General features: G+C 41.1%; 1 protein-coding gene across 1 annotated transcript in view; it reads right to left on the bottom strand.

Annotated features, from left to right (window-relative positions):
- The window catches only part of ADSS2 (adenylosuccinate synthase 2), a 61,159-nt gene that overhangs the window by 24,285 nt on the left and 12,147 nt on the right, over window positions 1-24,727 (bottom strand). The window contains exons 2-5 of the mRNA XM_024210258.1: window positions 10,921-11,023; window positions 9,471-9,539; window positions 8,507-8,557; window positions 6,613-6,679 (exon numbers count right to left, since the gene is read on the bottom strand). Coding sequence (XP_024066026.1) covers window positions 6,613-6,679; window positions 8,507-8,557; window positions 9,471-9,539; window positions 10,921-11,023 — 290 coding nt within the window. The remainder of the gene's footprint in view (window positions 1-6,612; window positions 6,680-8,506; window positions 8,558-9,470; window positions 9,540-10,920; window positions 11,024-24,727) is intronic.

Below are 24,727 nucleotides of genomic sequence, written 5' to 3'. Positions count from 1 at the left end.
CAAACCCCCGCCCCCCCGGTGCGCCACGCCGCCCAAACCCCCGCCCCACCAGCGCCGCACCACCCAACCCCCCGAGCGCCTTGCTGGGCCACCCAAACCCCCGCCCCCACTGCGCCGCGCCGCCCTGCCCAAACACCAGAGCGCTGGGCCGGCCAAACCCCCGCGCCGCCGAAACACCCCCCGCACTGCCCGGCCAAAAACAAACAAACAAAAATAAACAACACCGTGAGCGCCCCCCGCCACCCCAACATTGGCCGCCCCTTCTAAGGTGCCGCCCCAAGCACGTGCTTGGTCGACTAGTGCCTGGAGCCGGCCCTGCAAGACAACAGCGCATCTATCTTCATTGTGAACTTTATCAGAAGGGCTTGACATTTTTAATGGAAGCTTAGATTCTTCAAATATCTGAAGGAAGAACATAGTTCCCTGGTTATGAAAAAAATACTGCGATATTAGGAATGTACATAATAAAGAGGGCATCAATCCAGTATTGTTTAGTATCTGTATAGAAACCTCCTGTGTACTGGGTGAATAGCAACAAGAAAACATGCATCTTGTTGGTTCATGACTCTCAACCTATCTCCTAATTCTAATGACTGAATTATTGCTGCCAGCATCACCATCCTGCATTTTTGCTGTTTTACATATCTGTTCCGTGCCCAGGTCTAAAATTGGTCTCTATCCTTTTTGGGAATTAGGAGGTATTTTGAATAGAATCCCTTTCCACTGTGTTGCATAGAAACTGGTTCTATTGCTTCTAAACTCAGAAGTGAAGTCACTTCTTGTTGTAGTAACTGATTGTGAGAGGGGATCCCTGAAGAGGGATGGGGATGTGTAAGAGGGAGAGCCTTGAAATTGATAGCGGAACCAAAAGCTATGGCTTCCAAAACCCATTTGTCCAATTTTATATACTCCCAAGCATACTGAAAGTGGAAGTGGTGGCATCCAAAAGGAGGGAGGGGGAATAGGATATTGCAACTGTAAAGATGGTTGAGAGACTCGACCAAGCCATCAGAACTGTTGCTTGGAGGACATAGATGGCTGGGAAAACGTAGTTGTAGCAGATGGGGGTTTCTTTTTTGAGTAAGTTGGTCTCTTGGCTAGGGTTCAGAGGGTCTATGACAGGGGTAGGCAACCTATGGCACACGTGCCAAAGGCAGCACGCGAGCTGATTCAGTGGCACTCACACGCCCGGGTCCTGGCCACTGGTCCAGGGGGCTCTGCATTTTAATTTAAATTTTAAATGAAGCTTCTTAAACATTTTAAAAACCTTATTTACTTTACATACAACAATAGTTTAGTTATATATTATAGACTTATAGAAAGAGACCTTCTAAAAACGTTAAAATGTATTACTGGCACGTGAAACCTTAAATCAGAGTGAATAAATGAAGACTCGGCACACCACTTCTGAAAGGCCGCTGACCCCTGGTCTATGATATCCTGAATATAGGGCTGGGCATGCTCTTTTAGTAGGTCTCAGAGGGCACAATCTCCTTTTATTTACAGGAGTATAAATTCCAATACATCTCAACCTGGCTCTCAAATTCTTTAGAATGTGTAATGAGGCATCTGTTGATACAGCAAAGAGCTTGCAACCATCAATGGGGAGGTCTTTAACGGCACTTTGAACCTTTCCTGGAAAGCCAGACAATAGTTCCAAGAGGCTCTTCTCATGACCACTGCAGTGGATATAGACCATGCTGCAGAATCTGCTGTATCTAAGGAGGCCTGGAATGATGATGTTGCTAGAAGCTGATCCTCTTGAATAGTGGCTTTAAATTGATCATGATATTTTTCTGGCAAATGTTCAATAAAGGAATAAAGTCTGTTGTAATTTAAGTAGTCATATTTGGCCATGAGCGCCTGATGCTTCACTATTCTGAAGTGTGGCTGAAGCATAGGGTTTGCTGCCAAAAAGATCGAGCCTCTTATGTTCCTTGCTGTATAGGATGGACTTAGAGCTATGTTGCATGCTTCTTTCACTGGTGGCCTCTACTACTGGGGAGTTCGGAGCTGGGTTAGTTTTTATCTGCTCTCTTGCAGGTAGGTGCTGCTGTAGTTGAAATATGCCAAACAAAAATTAGCAGGCTCCATAAGAGCTTCATTCACTGGAATGGCAATTCTCATCGATGATGAGGTGTGTAAGATATCTAGAAGCTTACAGTGGAACTCTTGAAAGGATTCTGAAGTGTGTCAGCAATCTGCTTCATCAGTTCCTGAAACTGTCTGAAGTCATCTGCTATAGAAGGTGGTGGAAACATGACAGCTTCATCAGGTGAAGAGGAGGAAATAGTCACAAAAGAGGTGTCACCTCATCTGCCCTTGCATCTTGTTCAAAGGTCTCTTCCTCTGGCATGGCTAGTGGTAAAGGTGGTTGAGGAGAATGGGTCCTCCTGTTCCCTATGGTGGTGTGAAGACGTTGTTGGCGATAGAATGCCCACAGATCCCAGCAAGGCCACTAAGGGCGGGCCACAAAGCATGGATGCCTCCACCTATTTGTGTTCATGCCAAAGGGTGTCATTTCAGGTCTATCCTTCTGTAAAATATCAGTGTAAGAGAGAGAGATGTATTCCAGAATAGACAGGGGAACCCTGCACAGAGATCTGAGAATCTGAAGAATCCTCTTCCACATAATCAGGGTGGGAGTAAGGAGAAACGGGAAGGACTGTTCAGTTTGAAAAATTAGACAAAAGCGAGCATGGTTCCCTACGTGATACAGGTGTCAGTGACTGAGAGGGTCTTGAGGCTGACAAACCCTCCGCACTCATTAAATAGGGGAGAGACTGGCTTCAAAGAGACTATCAAGTCCTTAGGGCACCTGAACTCTTAAGGCATTGACAGTAACAGACTGAGAGCCTGTGGAGGATGGCTTCAATACCGATGTAGTTAGCACCAAGCACTTGTCCTGGAAGTGCATCAGTTCCGATTCCCTCAGTACCATCTGCTGTCTAGCTGTCACTGTACAGTAGACTTCCTGGATATCGGTACTGAGCATTGTTCTGGAACAGGCTGATAATTCTTTTCACCAATGTCTCTGACACTCAAGGTCCAGGTACCCTAACTCAGTACTGATTCTGTCTTAGACTGAGTTTTCTTCTTTGCCTTTGAGGTACTGGCATCTCTCAGAACCTGCATGGAACTCCCCTAGGGATCTGAGGTCTCCATAGCCCTCTTGTGTGTCAGTGGCCGAGATCCTCTTGGAGATTTACTCCCTACCTCTTTCTGTTTAGAGGCAGATGCAAATGAGGACTTCAGTACCCTTGAAGTACTCAGTGCCGCACTACCACCTACCTCTTTAGTGGTCTCCAGTGACCAAGATCTTGATGTTGACAGGGCACTAGCAGTACTGGTAGGTCTCTGTACAGGGTATCCTCTGTCCCTGGATCTGAACCTGGACATAAGGCTTGCTCCATCATTAGAAGTTTAAACTTGATCTCCCTATTTTTTTAGGATCTACCCTTGAAGGATGTGCAGATCTTGCACTTACTAGGAACATGGGTATCACACAAAGAGCGGAGCCACTGGGAATGCCTGTCACTGATCAGAATAGACTCACAGCAGGAGAGGCCCCCTTTGAATCCAGCATTCTCATGGAAAGAACAATAAAAGAGACAACTCAAGAAAGGGAAGTTCTAGCACTTCTAGTTAAATATATCAAAGAATAAAAGGATTTTTTTTTTGAGAGAGAGAGAGAAAAAAGGCAGGAAAAAGGAAACACTAAAAGGTAAGTAACTATAAACAATGCTAAATAGGTAACAGACATGTTGCAAACTCCATCTCAGGCCAAAAGCAGTTGAGAAGGAACTTAGGGTGGTTCCCCCATGCAGCCCCATATAACATCCTTGTGCCCTGCACCAAGGCATGTGGAGCATGCACAGTCCAGGCACCACTATCAAAAATCTCTGATCAAAGATGCAGGCATACTGAGGTGGAGCAGGTGAGTACACAGACAAATGGGAGAGCACAAAGAAACTGAGACAATACTAATCAACATGATAGGCAGGAATCTCAGTAAACCAGGTACCTTATAGTTGTCAATTTTTTTGTAGGTACCACAACAGATGTGAGTTTTAGAGATGGATTTGAAAAAGGACAATTAAGTGACTTTGCAAATGCTTACACGAAGCTCCTCCCATTTGCCAGGGGCAGAACAGGACAAAATGCAAAGGTACTCATTTGAAATTTTAATGAGTGGGTAACAAAGGCTGGCATTATTGGTAGAATGGAGGCAAAAGTCAACATCTTGACAACACACAAGAGATGATAGGTGGGGGAGGAGCAGGGGGAGTAGGACATCATGGGCCTTTAAAGTGAAGACAAGTAGTTTGTGTTTGATGAGATGAAGTGGAGCCCAGTAGAAGGATGCAAAGAGAGGAGTGAAATGGTCAAAGTAATAAGCCAAGAGTGATTTTTGAAGCAACATTTTGAATGAATATAGGGGGAGCAAGACTGCATTTGCCAACAGTTTTCTGTTTGAAAAGTGTTTATTTGAAGCAATCAAAGTGTTCCATGGAACGCAGCTGATTCCATCAACACTTTTGATGGAAACCAGGTAGGCTAGCTAGCCAGCCTGCTTGTTTAGTTTTCTACCCACCCAGTAGGTAGGTATATTGTTGGTCACTACCAATCCAGACTAGATTCAAACCAGCAATCCAGAAACAAAAAGTTACTTTCTGTTAGTGTGGAGACTGGATCCCTCAGGGATAGGTAACAATACTGTCTTCAGCCTCAGGACACAGAAAATCTGACCCCTACATATATTGTATTTTATTACTCACTTAACTAAAATGGTGAGAATTTGACAAGCTTTGTTTCACCATCAGCTTTAACAAGCTTGAAGCATTACACGGCTGGTGTGAGATTTCCACAACATATATCACCAGAGTGATACAAAATAGAGTTAAAGATCTTAACACTCAGATTTCTTGTTTGTAAATTAAAAAGGAAAATTAAACGAATATGTAGTTTGTACTCTTAATTTCTTTGAGTGCAGATTAACATGAGGAAAATAATCATTTATTGGTTAGGTAACAAACCATTCTATTGAACTGTTTTATGTTTGCTACAGAGAGGTTCTCTCACAGCTAGCTGAGGATCAACAGTGCTTCTATTACAAATGTCATCTTGCAGTGATTTGTAAGTGGGCCATAAAAAATTGTTCTTAGCTAAAAGTTGGCATGCAGACATCATGAAGAAAAAAAAAAAGATTATTTTCTTAGTTTTCTTTTTAATTCTTAAATGAATTGGAAATGAGAGAAAAAGACAAGCATGTAGTTTTCAGCATGATCACGGGCAGAAGTAACTGAGAGCTATTACCATCCAGTAGTGGCTTATGTGCAGTGAGATTGTCTCAGTGCATTTCCCTGAGCACAAGTGTCCACTTCATGAAGTCAGTCATGAATGATGCCTTTTACTGGCAGCAGCAGCAACAGCAAAGAGTTAATTACTCATTCATCCATATAGACCAGGGGTCGGCAACGTTTGGCACGCGGCTCTCCAGGGTAAGCACCCTGGTGGGCCGGGCCAGTTTATTTACCTGCTGACGCGGCAGGTTCGGCCAGGGCCGCGGTTCGCTGTCCCAGGCCAATGGGGGCGGCGGGAAGCCATGGCCAGCACATCCCTCGCCCACGCCGCTTCCCACCGCCCCCATTGGCCTAGGACGGCGAACCGCGGCCAGTGGGGGCCGCAATCGGCAGAACCTGCCGCATCAGCAGGTAAATAAACTGGCCCGGCCCGCCAGGGTGCTTACCCTGGCGAGCCGCGTGCCAAAGATTGCCGACTCCTGATATAGACAAACCTTCCATATCCTGGCTGAAATATACTGGCACCTTAAAAAGAGACAGAGTCCTGTGGCACCTTATAGACTAACAGAAGTATTGGAGCATAAGCTTTTGTGGGTGAATACGAATACGCACGCTTCTGACGAAGTGGGTATTAACCCACGAAAGCTTATGCTCCAATACTTCTGTTAGTCTATAAGGTGCCACAGGACTCTGTCTCTTTTTACAGATCCAGATTAACACGGCTACCCCTCTGATACTGGCACCTTAGAAATTCACATCATTTGTTTATTTTCATTTGCAGATATATGTTATGTTGTTCATTCAGCCAGCTGCTTCCATCCATGATTAGGTAGTAAGTTTTGAAATTCATAAAAAAAGCTCAGATAGAACAGAGATAGCAGGTGGCATATAAAGCACAGCATGAACATTCATGTTTCATGTGCACTTCTGAACAAAGCAAAATTAGTCAATGTTACTTCAGTTCTGCCAGTCTTCATAATTTCTCAGATTTTTCAGCCCTTGAGACAACAGTACTGAAAGATGTGTCTTTTTCTAAAGAGCCAGTTTAAGTTCTGGGAAGCATCAGCTGATTTGTCCCTTTCTGTACCAAAAATATTATGGTATGACCATATTTTAAGAGTGCGATCCTATTACTTGTCATTGGTGGGACACTTATGTTAAGATATGTCTAAAAATGAACCCCGGAATACTTCATACTACTTTATCATTATTTTATTGTCGTTAGGGTTTATCAAGCTTTGAACACTAGATTTTTTTTGTTTTAAACTTCATACTCCCATATTTTAAAACACAAAAGAAAATTACATACTTCTTTCCTGCTTGCTCTTGTCTTTGTTGTTCTTGAATGCCATCAGCAGCCTGATGAAAGTCAAATACTAAGGAAATAAAAGAAAAACCCTTAAAATGCAAATTTGGACAAGACTATATGTGCAACAATTTGAAACTGAAATTAATGATATACACATTATTTTTTCTCAATTTCTTTGAGTGCAGATTAACATGGGAAAATAATCATATATTGGTTAGGTAACATAAGCCATTCTATTGAAGTGCTTTATGTTTGTTATCAGAGAGGTTCTCTCACAGCTAGCTGAGGATCGACGGTGCTTTTTTCCCCCCTATATAGAGAACAAAATGGTGAACTCCAAATAAGAGGCACGCTGTAAAGTTTGGAGCCTTCTTCCTTTTTGTAAATTACATGTTCTATTTTGAATGGTCTTCAGTATAAAAAAAGCCTCTGAAGCTTGTCCACACGGTCAGATTCAAGCGCACTGGTGTGGCCACATTAGCAGCTCTTGCAACTCCACAGAGAGCAGTGCATTGTGGTAGCTATCCCAGCATGCAAGTAGCTGCAATGTGCTTTGCAAATGGGGGGTGGGGTGGAGTGTGTATGGGGGGGGGGGAAAAGAGAGGGGTTTTGGGGGGGGGTGAGGGCTGGCCACGTGGAGTTTTGAAGTTTCAGACCGCAGCAGCCCCCCCCCCCCCCCCCATGCCTCTCTCTCTCACACTCACAGCAAGCAACATTCTACAGTAATGGCTTGCTTTGTACCAGAGCAGATAAGCATGCCGGCTGTCAGAAACGGAGCTTTGAAAGGACATATCCACATTCCTACAGCCGATTCCAAAACAGTGACAAGAGTGGCCACTTGACTTAAGGGGATTATGGGACGTTTCCAGAGACCTATCAGAGCGCAGTAATGCAACACCTCATTCACACTGATGCTGGGACATTTCAGCTGAGGCGCAGCAAGCATTATGCTTCTCGTGGAGGTGGATTACCAGGAGCACTAAAGATGCAGAGTCCAGGCACTCTAAGTGCCTTGCCAGTGTGGACGGGTCGTGAGTTAGTGTGCCTGGGGCTGCTTTAATGCACTCTAACTTGCAAGTGTAGCCAAGTCCTTGGTCAAATTCCCAGGGTACAGAGACCTATGGAAGTCTCTACATACATTCACTAAACACTATTGTATAGATTTAGCCTCTAGACAGGTGAAGATCATCCATATGCTGTAGAAAGAACAAATGGTCAGAGAAGTCAGTAATTAAAAGGCCTCCAGCATAAAAAGCATTTTTGGATGGTTGGGAGGGCCACTCACTTTAAATCTGATTTTATTATGGGGACACTAAATCTGATTTTACTACAAGGTCTGTGTCCAAAGGGTTACAACCTGAAGTCACTGTTTAATTGGTAAAAGCAGCAAAGAGTCCTGTGGCACCTTATAGACTAACAGACGTATAGGAGCATGAGCTTTTGTGGGTGAATACCCACTTCTTCGGATACCACTTCTTGGTGTTCTCCAAAAGCCCATGTGATCCCTGAGAGAAGCAAAAATATAAGGCAAGGCTTCCTACGAAGAGGAGAGCACAAATTCTATATTGAAATGAAGCCTTCAAGCATTCAAGTAACTTTTGAACTGCTTTCTGAGAAAACATGACATGCATTTGGAATCAGCTTAATGAGTCATCAAACTAAAATGTTTGAGTCTAGAGTAGTTCCACATTTTTAAAAATGAAAAAAGGTAAATATTAAAGAAGCTATAGTGCCTAACACAATCAAACCCTGATCCCTGACTGGAACCTTTGGCCACTACAATAATGATACTAAAATATAGATAAAATAAAATTGTCAGCTATTCAGTGCCTTTGAAAAGTCTGAGGAAATTCTTATGGAAATAAATAAAAATAAATATAGTATGCCATCTTACCAATATGAGCTCGGTCAGAAATTATTAATCGCTTCTCCCAGCCTTCTAGTCCTTAAAAACCAAGTGAAAAAAAGTTTAAATTATGTTTTGTATATCATTTTTCTTTTCATGATGGAATAAGCAAAACTTCTAAAGACTAATTATAGATTTGAAAATGGAAGTCATTTAAAAAGACATACCAAACTGAGTCACCATCTTATTTCAGAAAAAAACAAACAATTTTCAATTGTTAAGGTCTGACTTGAACCTATAAACCCAGGAAATGCAGACTGCTTATCAGAAGTTGAAACTTCTAGGCATTCTACATACACTAGGGAAATTTTTCAAGTTTCTCACTGTTGCTAAAACAAGCTCAGCTGTTCTGTTACCAATGTTAGAATTTTTTTTCTTTCTGGGTTTCTTTCAAGACCATTGTCTTTAAAAATGGCTACAGAAGTTGGATAAATACATTTTCTATCAGGTGACTACCTGGCATTCCTATAATTGGCCGTAAGTCCATTATTTGGCATTTACTTTAAAAAGTGTATTTTTAAGCCACTAAATTATAAATAATTGCATGGCATCTCTATGCATTCTAGTATATTTATCAAACTGTAGCATATGTATTAATACTGTAATAGTTATATGTATACTGATTACAGTAAGTGACCACATGAACAGCATCTTATTTTCAATATATTAAGTCTATGGTTTAAAACTGACAAAGGTAACTATGGGTAATTTATATTTTAGAATGCATCTTTCTAGGAGGCTCTAAGGAGACTCCTGATGGGAGCTGCAGGGACTAACAGAGCTCTGGGAGTCCCTGCAGGATTGCTGCCAGAAGTGAGCAAAGAGAGGAGCTCCAGTTGGACGCAGCCATCTTGTTTCTCACGGCCTCTAGGCTAGGGATAGCACTGCTGACTAGATCCCTGAAAGCACCAACGCCCCCTTTTAAAGTAATACCTTAAAAGGTTGTTCTCACCTTTTCCTTTTTTTACATTTTTCTCTGCTTCTTCAAACAGTCCTGGCAAGTGGATCACCACTCCATTTCCTAAAGGAAATCAGGAGTACAGAGTTTAATGTATGATGCCAGACAGGAAAAATTAGTTTCTTACAAATCCATGATTCATTTTTCTGCATAAAGAGTATTTTAAGACATACATTTCAAAAACTGTTCCATTATACTACTTTGATCCTTAGGAATTTAAGGTATAAGAGACTCCCTGATCTACAGCTAAAGTATTTGAGTCCCTAGCTGCATGCACTGAACTCCTCTAAATTGGAAATTTAACGTTCTTATTATATCAGGATGAAAAATAAATGCATTCCTGTCTGTCACACAGTGGTATTTCTCCTTCATCATCTCCAAAAATTAATTAGTTTCACAGACTTACTTTTCATAGGGCAGTACAAGCTAGTTTTACAATATTCTTATGGTTTTTACAAGCCTTTTTTATTTATTTCTATTTTCACTAGAGATATTGATATTCAAATATGTTACTCTCACCCTGTGATGCAAAAGCAAATAAAGCCAATGTTGTCATTGTGCTAGCAAAAAGAGAAATTGTATCAAGGAGTGAGTTGAGGTTGCTCAGTCATTCTTTCCTATTAGCAATTTGGATCACTGCACTTACCTGTTCCCTAAAAAGGCAAATAGTACATAACTGCAACAGTCACTAAGGAGTGCTGAAGTATATTGTTATGGAACAGCTTTCCCCTGCACAAAAAGTGAACAATCTTAGGGTCTTGCTAAGCTCAGTAGATCTGAAGTTGTTCAGAACCACAGAATGCCTTCAGCACAGCAATACTCTCCTGAAAGACCAAGGGACTAGTCACCACACATACACACACACACACAAGTCACTAGTGGCACTGGGGCAGAAGGACATCTGAAAGGGATCATATGGTAGCAGGTGCCTCTTTTGGGACTTGGTGGCCCTGGGCGCACGGCCCCTCGATCCATGAAGAGAGGGGAAAAAAGCATCATTACTTATAACCATTGAGGGGATTTTTTGGTGGTCACTCACTGAGGTTGAAGTGGAAGAGAGAAATGATGGGAAGGGATTCTGGAAGTGGGTAAAGAGATAGAGAAAATGGGAAGGAGGTAAAGAAAGGAGAGAGACGAGCAGAGAGAGGTTACAGTGGTAGGAAAGATGAGAATAAAGCAACAGCAAAAAAGCAAATGAGAAAAAGTGACCAGAGTCCAAATTTCAAAACTGAGTGAGGACAATGCAGTGAGGTTGCAAAGACCCTCTGGGCCCAGTGCCCAAGTCCTTCAGAGCAAGGGGAGAAAAAGGGTGATGAGGAGTAGGAAGTTCCTGAATTACTATGCCCTGAGCTGTAGTGGATATTGATGGCTTCAAGAATAGAACTCCAAGAGTCTGGACTTGTATTAGTGTTAAAATTGCGGTTTTGGAAAATGCCATACTTACCAATGAATGCAATGACTTTTGGATTGATGATCCCACTTGGTAAGAGATGAAAATCATATTCCACGGAATCTACAACAACAGTATGCCCAGCATTGTTGCCTCCCTGCAAAATCAGACATTAATTTATTGCCTTCAGTATGACTGAAGATCAAGTATGGAGAACTGGAGTTTGGGCTAACTTGGTTCCCCTCCCAAATTTGCAGCTCCCACGTGTCTGTTATAAACAGGAGGGAGTCCAAGTGAATCATCATGATTAACTTGACAATTTCAACAGCTGTTCTTTTTCTATACCTGCTTTTGACACTTACATGATTATTTTTTTAAAAAAACATATGTCCCATCCCCCTCCTGATTATCCGAAAAGCTTTTGGATCAGATTTATAAAGGTACAGTCTAAAAGGTAGGTCACCATGTCCATGGTAGAAGCATAAATACTCTAGAATTAGTGATAATACACAACTGTTCTTTGCAAGTTAACTTTGAAGTCACATATAAATAGCTCTGTTGAATCCAAAATTTCTACTATAAATGCATATGCACATTGCTGTGGATACTTAGTTAAGTCTTTGAAACGGCAACATGAATGGAGATGAGGCTACAAAAACATCACTAGCACAGTTATACTTCAAGTTTTCTTAAAATCCTCAAGGTGGACCAGTCCAGCAATCTAACACATGAGTGCTCACAATTCGTATTCTGAGCTCTGTCCTGTGCATATTTTTCTGACCAATGCTCAGCATGCATAAACTAGCCAAGCATATTTCCTCAGCCAGAAGGGACATCCTGCCTTTCAAGGTGAAGAGAACAGAGCTGTTAAGGGGTGGGGATCTAGGACAAACCAAAACATGATCTTCCTGAGGAACAGATGGCCTGTTTACATAGAATGAATTGGTATGTGATAGTTTTGGCTCTTTCCACTACCAGGAGGGAGGGTGAAACTTTAAAAGAAAAAACAGTATTAAAAGGATTTATGGATTGGGAAATATGGCTAGAAAACCAAAAGGGAAGTCTGAGTCTTAAAGCTGTATTGGGTACATTCAGCACCACAAATTATGCTGAATGGCTACATTTCACTTGGCAGCATTTTACCCTCTAATCCCAAAACCAGATTTGTGTCATGCATCTTACTTCTTTCATTCATACAGAAAACTGAAACTAGTTAGCTACATCAGGGAGTATTCTCCAATAGTATTCAGACCACAAAATTAGTCATTTGAAACTTTAAAACACCTAAACAAATAAATCTTTGTGTTTCTGGTGAATACTGCAAGCTTATCCACCTTAATGTGTGATGCAACCAATCCCAAAGAATTCGCTTAAAAGCTATTCATTGGAAATCCTTGATAACATGGCACTAGGATAAATCCTGACCAGCCAAATTTTCTAGGTTGAACATGTGCTTATATTTTGTACCAGACATGGGGAATAAAGAGTCAATGCAGATTTACCTTTAAATCAGCAAAATGTTGACCAAAATCTACAGCAATTTTTTATTTAGTTTGCATCTGTACTCGGTCCTAAATTTGTTGGAATAACTGACATGGCTATAAATGGGCAGAACACATGTAAGAGCAAAGACACTCTAGTAAGAGTGTGCTTATTAATAAGTTATCACCTCATTTATTCTATTTTAAAATTTCACATAACAGAATATCTGAATAGTTGTTTTAACTGAACCAAGAATTAAATTTTATAAAAAGATATTTCTGATGGAAAAAAATGTTAGGCCTGCCGTCTTCCTAAATTGACATTGACATCTTTCTCTACCATTTTGGCAGATATGCAATATAGTGTATCAAATAAAACAGAAAAAAAAAGAAAAGAAAAAAGGGCATTTTAAAAGATATATAAATCCTGCATCAGATTTTCTGATCTTCAAATGCTTCCCCCCACCCTTGCTTTTTGCATTAAAAATTCAGGTCTTGTCTACTGTTTTTCTGGGAACACACTATGGCTTACTGAGGAGCTGGTCAGATTATATTGCATTACAACTACAATGCAGATGAAACCTGACAAATTGAAATAATTGAGAATACAGTATAAACAAAAGTAATTTAAGTATAAACTAGATAAATACACTTAAATGCTCTACAAACAACTAAAAGAAAATATTTTTTACTAACTTGGAAGTTTTAACTACCACCTTTTCAATCATTCAAAAATGGAGCACATTTTACCTGGATATCTTTGAGACAGAACTTTGGACACTATGATTGCATTTTTTCCAAAGTAAATCTGTAGAATAGAAACTCTTCAAATTGTTCTAATCTAACAGAAATCTACTGGATTATATATTATATATTGCAGTTTTGTAAAGCAACTGTAATTGTAAAAATGTAATAGGTGAGACCCAGAATATTTTGCGCTTCCAGCTGTTTCTGTAGTAAAATTTAGTATTTTAACACTTACCCTCTTTAATAACATGACCTGGAAGCATTTTATAGCACTTCTCATGTATAGAGAAGAATTAACACTACTGCCTCTTAAAAAAATAAAACTATTCACACCAATGCCAAAGCTCCCAATTTATTTTGATTTTTACAAGGAGACCTCAGCAGAAACATGGAAGACTAGAATTTATATTGGTAATACTTCTGAGTTTAGAGCCCAAAACACCCTTTTTTCAAAAGCAAAATTATTTCAAGCTACCTTATGCTTCATGACAAAAGGAAAAAGGCCAAACCAACAAATTTTACTTTACCAAGACTACTAATGATAAACTTACTTTCTTTTCTTGCTACGCTTCTTTAACTGGAATATGGGACTTGATTAAAGAACAGTTTTACATGTGGTTTTGCTTTTTTTACGTACTTGAATTAAATTCCCTCCTGCTTATCTTTTTGTGCAAACCTCTCCTAATTCAGTTAATGACTCTCTATTAAATTTATCTTGCTCTAAGTGCTTTTTTATTTATTTAAAAAAAAAAACTAATAAAAAAACTGGGCAAGGCTGGGTGGACCTGGTAACCATCTTCAAATGTGTAAAGGGCGGTTATAAAAAGGACGGTGATCAATTGTTCTCCATGTTCACTGAAGGTAGGACAAGAAGTAAGGGCTTAATCTGCAGCAAGGAAAATATAGGTTAGATATTAGGAAAAAAACGTTCTAGCTATAAGGATAGTTAAGTACTGGAATAGATTTCCAAAGGAGATTGTGGAATACCCGCAATTGGAGGTTTTTAAGAACAGATTACACAAACACCTATTAGGGATGGTGTAGGTGTACTTGGTCCTGCCTCAGCACAGGGGGCTGGACTAAATGACCTCGAGGTCCCTTTCAGTCCTATATTTCTGTGATTATTTTTGTGGTTGTGCTGCCCCAAAAACTTTAGTCCTTGTTAGCCAAAGTAGTAAGAGTCCAGAAACTACTTCTAAACCTGTGGAGTTTTTTGCTTGAGAACATTATGCCAATTTGGAATGGGCCATTTGTTTTTTAATAAGACTTTAATGGCAGCCTATTAACATTTCAAAAGCTGATAGTTAGTCACCGATAATGAGTTTAAGCACCACCCAAAAAAGGGGCATGTTATTATACACAAATTTTAAACTGTCATGTAATTTAATATATTGTGCTACAAGTTCTAGCAATACTGGGGGGAGGGGGTAGGGGGGAAGCAGTTAGAGTGATTTCCCCTTAGCTGAGCCAAGGAATCTGTGTGGACAAGAACAGAAACTTTCCCGATATTCCATTGTATTAGAGATTTGATGTATTTGAAAGAATATGCAGAACTAGTTGTGATTTTGTGTCTTTGCAGTTATTCAGATTACTGAATAAGATATTTATGGATGCTGCTAAAGTCCCTTAGTAAGCAACATTTTTTATTTTTTATTATTGAGGCCACAAAACTTCCCCAAAATAATTCCTACCTAGAGCATATCTCTTAGAAAAACATCCAGTCAAGATTTTTAAAAAAAAATTAAAAAAAATCTTGACTCCACCACAACTCTTGGTAAACTGTTCCAAGTCACCCCTTAACTTTCTCTTTGTTAAGATAAAAAGATTGAGCTCCTTTAATCTGTCACTATATACAGGCATATTTCTAATCCTTTAAATCATTCTTGTGGTTCTCCTCTGAACCCTCTAAAATTTATTAACATTCTTCTTGAATTGTGGACACCAGAACTAGAAACCATATGCCAACAGCGGTTACACCAATTCCAAATATAGAGGTAAAATAACCTCTCTACTCCTACTCAAGATTCCTCTGTTTATGCATCCAAGGATCATATTAGTCTTTTTGACCACAGCTGAACATGTACTCCCAGTGCAATGCTGATTATTCTCTATCACTCCCAAATCTTTTTCAAAGTAACTGCTTCCCAGGAAAGAGTCCCCCATCCTATAAGTATGGCCTACACTCCTTATTCCCAGATGTATTCATTTATACATATTAAAACACATTGTTTGCTTGCTCCCAGCTTACCAAGTGATCCAGATTGCTCTATATCGGTAGCCTGTCCTCTTCATTATTTAGCACTCTCCCAATTTTTGGGTCATCTGCAAACTTTATCAGTGGTGATTTTGTTTTCTTCCAGGTCATTGATAAAAATGTTATATAGTGTAGGACCAAGAACGGATCCCTGTGAAACCCCAGCAGAACACACCCATTCTACTATGATTTCCCCATTTACAGTTACATTTTGGGACCTATCAGCCAGCTTTTAATTCATTTAATGTGTGCCATGTTAATTCCGCATCTTTCTAGTTTTTTAAAATCAAAATGTCATGTGGTACTAAGTCAAATGCCTTACAGAAATCTTAATGCATTACATCAACACTATTACCTTTATCAACCAAACTTGTAAGCTCATAAAAAAAAAAAATCAAATTAGCGAGGATCTATTTTCCATACACCTGTGCTGACTGGCATTATATTACTGTCCTTTAATTCTTTATTAATCGAGTCCCGTATCAGCCATTCCATTATCTTGCCCAAAATAGGGGTCAGGCTGACAGAACTATAATTACCTATTCATCCTATTCACCCTTTTCAAATATTAGCACAAAATTAGCTTTCTTCCAATCTTCTGGAACCTCCCTAGTGTTCCAACATTTATTGAAAATTCACATAATCAGTTCAGCGAGCTCCTCAGACAGCTGTTTTAAAACTCTTGGATGCAAGTTATCTGGATCTGCTTATTTTAAAATGCCTAACATTAGTAGCTGCTGTTTAATGTCCTCCTGAGATACTATTGGAATGGAAAGAGTGTTATCATCAGATGTGGCTACATCATGTTTTTTCCCAAATATAGAACAGAAATAGTTATTGAATGTTTCTGCCTTATTATTGATAATTGTACCATTTTCATCTAGCAATGGACCAATACTACTGTTGGGAACAAAAAGGAACCTAACAGATTTTAAAAAAACCCAAAACCCTCCTTATTGTCCTTAATTAAGCTGGCTGTTGATTTCTCCTTGTGCCCCTTTGTTTTCCTTATCAATTTTTGACAATTCCAAGCTCCTGATTTATATTCATTACTATCAATTTCCCCTTTCTTCCATTTTTTTTTAAATAGCTGCCTTCACTTCCCCTCCAAACCAAAGTCAGTTTGTTTTTTAAACCAAGACAGCCTTCTTGGATTGTGGGTTTTTAAAGCATCTAGTAAAGTGTTCCTAAACAATTCCCAATTATCATTCATATTTTTTCTGACTGAATTCTTCCTTCCAGCCTTTAATCCTCTCTTCCGAGTTAATAGTTGCAATGCCTGCCTCTGCTGTTGCTCATAGCTTCCAAAAGTGATACCAGAATAAAACTAACCAGGATCCTTGTTAGTTTCACTGATGGAAACAAGGATATGAAACATGGCAGTGGAAACGGACAAGAATCTTGGTCATCTGCACTCTGCTGCAGCTTGTGGAAGCTGCCTGCAGCAATGCAGGCAATAGAGCTCTCTGTCAAGTTTGGAAGAGCACTTATCACCTTAACCTCTGTTGATAAATTACTTTTGCAACCATAAGTGCTAGAACTGTTGTTAAAAGCTTAGATGCTGAAAAAGATGGCAGCCATCCAAGAAAGTTTTCTAGTCATCCTGCAAGTGGATTTCTCAAGCCCTGGCTACCCAAGCTCTAAATATATACATATTATGTATACATAAAAACACACACATAGCTCAATTAACTTGATGGATATAGTGGGAGAGTTGTTTTTTCTTCATATTGGGGTGGACTGCTGGATATCATTTATGACAGTTGGCAATATGATTTGATACATGGATTTAATGTTGTGATGTGCTCTGTAGAATTTAATGGGCAAACAATATTTAAATAACTAACTATTAAGACACTGCAGTGATTTTTTTTTTTTTTACCCTAAAGGTGATATCTTAAGCTATCAAACCATAGTACTCTTTTAGAACATTCTTAAAGTCATTAAAATGTTGATGGAATTCCATTTTACACAAAGCATAGGCATAATGTAATCACTAGTCAATAGGCCTTAATTATTAGTTACTCCATCTACAATACTTTAATCAGAGATTGTAGTTGCGGGATGGTCAATACTGAAGATAAAAAAAAATGTTATTTCAACTCAACAACTGCAGTGTGCTTAGATAGCTACATGAAACATAGTATGATCCCTGATCACTAGCTGATAATCCTGAAATATCCAAGTTATTCAACAAGTAGAGCAGTTAAGTACATGAACCTCTGATAAGAGGCATACCAATATTTAGACAAATTAACACAAAAATATTGCCAGAAAGAGACCATGGTATTCATAATACAGTATACTATCAGTTTAGTTAGTGGTATTCAGTTTCTAGAAATTTCCCCCTTTAAGTGGTTCCTTATGAAACATCAGTATTAGAATCATGCTGTTCTAACAGAAAATTCCTCAAAAGCAGATCCAAAGTTTTTGGAAGAACTAGTCTTTTCCCCATTTTATGGTCTTCTTGCTAAAATAGCATTATAGTGATAAGGATTTTAGACTAGCTCCCGCACTCTGAGCACATAAAGCGCGAACTTGTAAGATTTCTACAACTGAGATATATTGGACTTTATCTACTACAGACAGTCCCAGAACCTCTTCTGAAAAATATTCTATATGGCAAATGTGTACAGAATTATTTACAGAATGCACAGAGGGGGTATAAGAGATAGCTGTGCAGGTTGGAGGTGTTGAACATCTGGGGGCTATTTGATAAACATGCTACAGGAACACCCTTTGAGCAGAAAACTTTGAAAGGTTCATGCCCTCCAGAATTAACAGAATGGTCATGTTGCAAATTTTATCAGCTAACTTATTTTTTATTAGCAAACCCTAAGGTACAACAATTTAGACTAGCAGCTCCTATTGGCCAAGATCTGATTCCTCAGTGTTGGAAGGAGCTATTTTTCACAAAACACAGGAATGGTACAGTGAAATGATTAAAATAGCAGCTTTTGAGAGTGTTACTTATGAAAGATTGGACAAAGTCTGAAAGAGTGGTCTAATTTTTCAATTTATTCAGATTGACTGGAAATTGTTCCTAATGTGGCATGAATGGTAAATTATTTTGAACACAAATTATTTCAATGTTTAATCAAACTGCCAGTGGCTGGCCTTCATCCTCATTATTCACAGGCTTGAGAGATTACTTCACTGACTTTCTTGCCTGAAATATAAGTTTTTAAATCAATAATTCTAGAACTATTAATACAAACAAATTGAGTATGTAACTGCAGCTTTAGCTATTTTCTGAAATTCAGAATGAATCTGTTACAAAAATATTAAGGAAAAAAAGTACTTATCTTACAGCACCACTTGACAAGGCAGTAATACCACCACCACCAGTAGCTGATGACATTCAGCAACCCAGCACCTGATGAAGCAGGTTGCTGATACCCTGCAAATTCCCCTGGAAGAAATCAAGGAATCTCATCACAAGCTCCTGGACATACTGCACACTTCTGCTTCAATACAGGTGGCACTGTCAATTAATGAAGCCCTTCTTGAGCCAGCCAAGACCACCTGGCAAACTCCAGCAATGCCTCCTCCATCCCCATGCAAGCGGGCCAATAAACAATACTACGTCCAAACCCGGAATTTTAAATTTTTGTTTCCTCATCCAACACTAAATGCTCTGTTCAAGAATACACTCAGTGAAACGGGCAGGGCACATACCAAAAAAGCCACCCCATATATTGAGGGGCAGAAACATCTGGACCTTTCTGGTTGTAAAAGCTACTCTTCAGCAACATTACAGTTCAGGATAGCTAATTGCCAGGCGCTGATGTCAAAATAAAACTACCTGAACTATAAGAAGTTTAATGCTTTTATTGACCATTAGCCACAGGAACACTGAGAACAGTTTAGCACCATGATAAAGTCAGCTCTTGGCAAAGACATCCCTGCAGATTTTGCTTCATGCAGCAGACACTGCAACCAGGACTGTTTCCTCAACAGTAATAATGAGTTGAGCTTCCTGGCTACACAGTTGTTTTGTTTTCTGTGAAGAGTACAAGTGATTGTGGAAGATGTGCCTTTTGATGGCCACAAGCTCTTCATAGGCTCCACAGAAGACTCACTTCATATCCTAAGAGGACTATAGGGCAACACTCAGTTCTTTAGGGATACACACACCTGCAAATAAGAAAATTTAGCTGATCTCAATGTGTGCAAAGATCCCATCCTGCTCAATTTTCCATCTTCTGTAGGCCATCGGAACCACTGGCTAAAAGGTTGAGATTTTCTAAAAAGAAGCATGCAACTATCTTGATGGCATCATCCCAGCCATTAATATTGTCCAAATTTCAGTTCTGATGGTTTGGTCAAGAATCCAAAACACCCAATAACCAGGGTTTTTCAGCTGTATTACACAACTCCCTTTCTTCAGTTTGGGCCCCTCTCTCTCTATTCCATGGGAGGCTGTAACATCGGACAGATGAGTATTGGAGGCCATCTACATCACATTATCTATCCGATTTACCTCCATCCTACCCTCCCATCACCCTTCCCTGTCTCTCTTCAGGAACTTATCTCACGATTATTTGCTGACACAGGAGATCTTATTGCTCCTAAGTCTAGTGGCCACAGAAACAGTTCCACTTCAACACCAGGGAAAAGTTTCAACTCAACATATTTTCTTATACTCAAGAAAAACGTGTTGGAGGCCAATGCTAGATCTCAGACAGAATAGGCATGTCAGACATCTGAAATTCAGGATGATGTGCCTAGCAGCTATAATCCCCTCCCTGGAATCTGAGGACTGATTTGCGATCCTCAACCTCAAAAATGCCTACTTCCATGTAGTATTTTATCCATCTCACAAAAAGATTTCTTCGTATCACATTCAATCACAATCATTACCAGTACTGGGTCCTAACCTTTGACCTGTCTTCTGCCCTACAGGTGTTCTTAAAAATCATAGCGGTCATAGCTGCCTATCTGACGGAGAGGTCACTGAATTTCTACTATAAAAGTCTGATCTTTTTTCCCCTTAATTTCATTGGGCCATTATAAAACTTCCTTTGAATGTAGAAACAAGAAATGCCTAAGACATTAGCAACAGCACAGGATTCAAATGGTTTCTTACACTTCGCTGGGAAAGTGGAACCAAGCAGTTGTACAAGAACCTTCTTTAGATTTTGCTGTACTTGAAGAGTTGTACAAATTTGAAATTCATTAATGATTGTTAAAGTAGTGTTTTTGGTTTGTTTTTTAATAAAGGTAAATTTGGTGATGACTTCACTTTATGGCATTATCTTAAATCTAGCTGTGTATTAGGTGTAGAAACACTTTGGAAAATTACTGGTCTATCAAACACTGGTCTAAACCAAGTGAGAAACTTTTTTCTATCCTTACAAAAGATGCTTGGGGCAGCTTCTTTACAATGCCAGAGATTTCAGCACACAGTAAAAGCTTTTTTATCCGGCAAGTGGGGGAAATTGGGGGGTGCCAGTAACTGAAAAAAATCTGGTTAACTAAAAGGGAGGGAGTTTGGGTGCAGGAGGGGGTGCAGGGCTGGGGGTAGAGTTGGCCAATGGGAGCTGCGGAGGCGGCACCTGCAGGCAGAGGCAGCACGCAGAGCCACCTAGCCGCACCTCGGCCTAGGAACAGCAGGGACAAATCACCGTTTGTGGGGAGCTGCATGAGGTGAACACCCCCCAGATCCAGCACCCTGAGCTCCCCTCCTACCCCCCCCAACCCCCTGCTCCGATCCCCCTCCGGCACCCAAACTCTGTCCCAGAACCTGCACCCCGCATCCCCTTCCATCCCCACACCCCCCTCCCGCACTCCAAACCCCTTGTGGTAGTTCCTCCGCCTAGGAGTAGCAGGGACATGTCGCCGGTTCCAGGGAGCCACGCCGAATCAGGTAGGGAGCCTGTGAGCCCCATGCCAACCGGACTATAAACCGGACTTTCTATGAAGATCAGAAATGCAGGTTTATAGAGCTTTCAGGTTGGTACAGGGCTGTATAACACAGCTTTTACTGTATATAGTTTCCACATATTAAAAAAGTCCATGTTTTTAAAACTAGTACTGTACATAAGGCAGCACATCATATACGTCCCTTAGCCAAATTACTGTTATTTAGTATACCTTGTAGCTTTCAATTTATAATATTTGGGATATACTTTACAGGAGCAGTTCCCAAACTGTGGGTTGCAACCCCATTGGCTCATTGGTCCAACAGGCCAGATTTGGCCCGCGAGATAACACAGTTTCTCCCCGAATGTGTCTGGATCATCTCCATAGACACCGTGCCAGGAAGCCTCCATTTTGATCTACAAAATGGAAGCCTCTGCACAGCGTGACCTCACACATGTGGTGTGTTTGAGGTCATGCTGTGCAGAGGCCACCATTTTGTATATCAAAATGGAGGCCTCCTGGCACGGTGTGACCTAGACACAGGTACCATGTGTGAGAGGTCACATTTTGTGGAGGCTGCCATTTTGCAAAATGGTGGCTTCCTGGTGTAACATTTGTGGAGCAGATCTGGACACATTGTCTGTGCAGAGGTGGCAGTGCAGATGCCATTTTGCCATTTGCACCATCCGGTTGTGCAAGCATCCAGCTAAGAAACTTGAATCCAGAAGATTTATCGATGGGCAGCAGCCTTATCAGAACATCCTTTCTGCTTGAGCTCGTAGGAGCTTGTGCTAGCCTTTTCTGAGATGGGAATCTGCAATGGCTTGTAAGCTCCTTAAGGCAGGGCCTGCATCTTCTTTTTTGGCATTCGATAAAGAATTATTGAGAGTCATTGTCTCTATGCTGCCCTAATATAACCAGACAGGGCGTTCCTAAGTCCCAGCCTTATTTGCTTAACAGTGAATTTGTAATAAGAGGCACAATGAACTCATTTTTATGCAGTGTATCTGCTTCAACCTCCAGCAGTGAGGCTAGCAATGCAGTTATGAATGAAAAACAAGAGTGCAAGAAACATACTCACAAATATGATGAGGCTTTCTTTGAGTATGGCTTCACTGGTGTTTTTGTCAAGAATGAAGAAAGGCTAAAATGCCTGCTATGGCACATACGGTTATCTAGCGAAAGCATGAAGACTAATAAGCTCTTGGAAACTTTTCACAAGGAAAAGAGAAAAAACAAGGTCATTTTCCAGCGCCAGAAAGAAGAGCCATAACCATCTGACCACACTCAAAAGGCCTCATTTGAGCTGAGTTACTGTACTGCACAGGCCAAGAAGCCTCACCAAATTGGAGAGACTTTGATTTTGCCACCTGCAATTGATATGGTGAAGATAACATAAGGGAAAACAAGGCAAACAAACTCAAAGCTGTACCACTCTCCATCAACACAGTGAAGGATGGAGACAATTGGAGCAGATCAGAAAAACACTGGTGGAGCATCTGGGGGGGGGGGGGGGGGGGGGATGCTTTTGCTTTTCAAGCTGATGTGACCATTGAGGGTCATGATGCATATTTCTTGGTTTTTGTGAAATACACATGGGAGGATGCAGTTCTCAAAGATATTCTGTTCTGTCTCCCTCTTCCTGAACGTGAGACATCACAAGGAATGTTCGATGTGCTACATGCAAGACAAAAATATCCCACATGATGGGCTTTTGCATAGATGGGAGCTCCATCTATGATAGGCCACAAAGCAGGTCCAAATGCCTTGGTAAAGAAAGTTGCACTGTCTGCTATGTGGATGCATTGCATGATTCAGAGAGAATAACTGTCATGTAAAGATCAGAGTCCAGAGCTAGGTCAGCAGGTCTTGTCTATTGTGAACTACATCAAGACTCAGCTTTTTCAGGCACATCTATTTTCAAAACAAAGATTGGAGGGAAGGGTGGTGTTGATCATGTCGTCTTCTTGTTCCATACTGAAGCTTGTTGACTCAAGAGGAAAAGCACTGCGACAATTTTTTGAACTGAGGAGCTGAGTGCCTATGCAATGGACTGCAAAAAGAGTGAATTAATTAATTTTCTATATAACCAAACAAAGATGTGCCTTCTTGTCTATGTCAGACATATTTGGGAAATTGAATGAACTGAATACAGGTCCGCAAGGAAAGGACACACATATACTTCAGCTGAGTGATCAAATCACAGAATTCACGAAGAAAATTGTTTTCTGAAAGTATAATCTATTGAAGAGAAACGATGAATCCTTCCTGCAGCCTTACAAGTTCCTGGCAGATAAAGAAATTATTCAGCCTCCCACACAGGTGATGGCTGAGCATCTCAGCCACCTAGAATAACAGTTTGCATCCTTTTTCTCCAACTTTGACATGACGAAGTTGGACTGGGTGTGAAACCCCTTTCAAAGCAAGCCTGGTGTCATGGATTTGCCAGCAGCTGAAATTGAACAGCTTATCGAAAGTTCCTGAGATCGATTCTTGCAAGGAACATATGCCCAATAATCTCTCTCAGAGTTCTGGTTCACTGTCAACAATGAATATCCTGAATTCGCAACACATACCTTGAAACGGATGGTGCCATTTGCAAGCAAATATTTGTGTGAAGCTGAATTCAGCACACTTGTGTCCACTGAGTCTTGATATTGATCTACTGTTGATGTCACATCAGAGATTAGATGTGCAATTTCTACCATGACGCTAGACTTTGAGAAGCTGTGTTGCAACACACAAACCCATGTAGCACATCATAGAGCATTAAATCAGGGGTCTCAAACACACGGCCCGCGGGTCCCTGCGCGCGCCCCCTCCCCCGAGTTATTTTATGTGGCAGCTAAGCTCCCTGTTCCCCTGCCACTCCCACGCGTCTCCCCCAAGTGTCCCCCGGGCTCACTTGCTGCCCCCTCACCGCCCTGAGCCTGCAGCTCATGCTGACTCCACTCCGCTCTGCTGGTTTCTGGCATCACCTGCTGCTGCAGGGTCCTAGTGCCCCCCTTTACTATGGTCAGGGCAGGCTGCCCTTCCCCTTCCCTTCTGCCCTAGTTCTGAGCCTCTCCAATGCCCCAAACCGGTCATCCCCAGCCCCACAGCCCTCACCCCTGCACCCCCTCCTATCCCCAAACTCCATCCCAGAGCCTGCACCCCCACCCCCTGCCTAGCCCGGAGCCTGCACTCAGCATCCAAACTCCATCCCAGAGCCTGCACCCCAGACCCCCTCCCCCACCCAAACTCCCTCCCAGAGCCTTAGGCAGGTGGGAGTGGAGTTTGGGGGGGGGGGGAGGGGGGCGCAGGTTCTGGGCACCACCAAAATTTCTACAAACCTGCCACCCCGGAAGAGGCAGAGCAGGAGTGGAGTGGTGGTGCAGCCCAGTGCAGTGGGGGGGCTTTAACAGAAGTAAATCTAACTAAGTGCGTGTTTTGTCCTTTGAGTGAGGTGCATTACTGTTGGTGGCACTTAGCACTTCCAGGGGGGAGGAGCAGGGAGCCGCGCACTCAGGGGAGG

Source organism: Terrapene carolina, unplaced genomic scaffold (genome assembly GCF_002925995.2).
Source record: "Terrapene carolina triunguis isolate 2854851 unplaced genomic scaffold, T_m_triunguis-2.0 Scaffold85, whole genome shotgun sequence".
Lineage (NCBI taxonomy): Eukaryota > Metazoa > Chordata > Testudines > Emydidae > Terrapene > Terrapene triunguis.
This window is presented reverse-complemented; position numbering and strand designations above follow the sequence as displayed.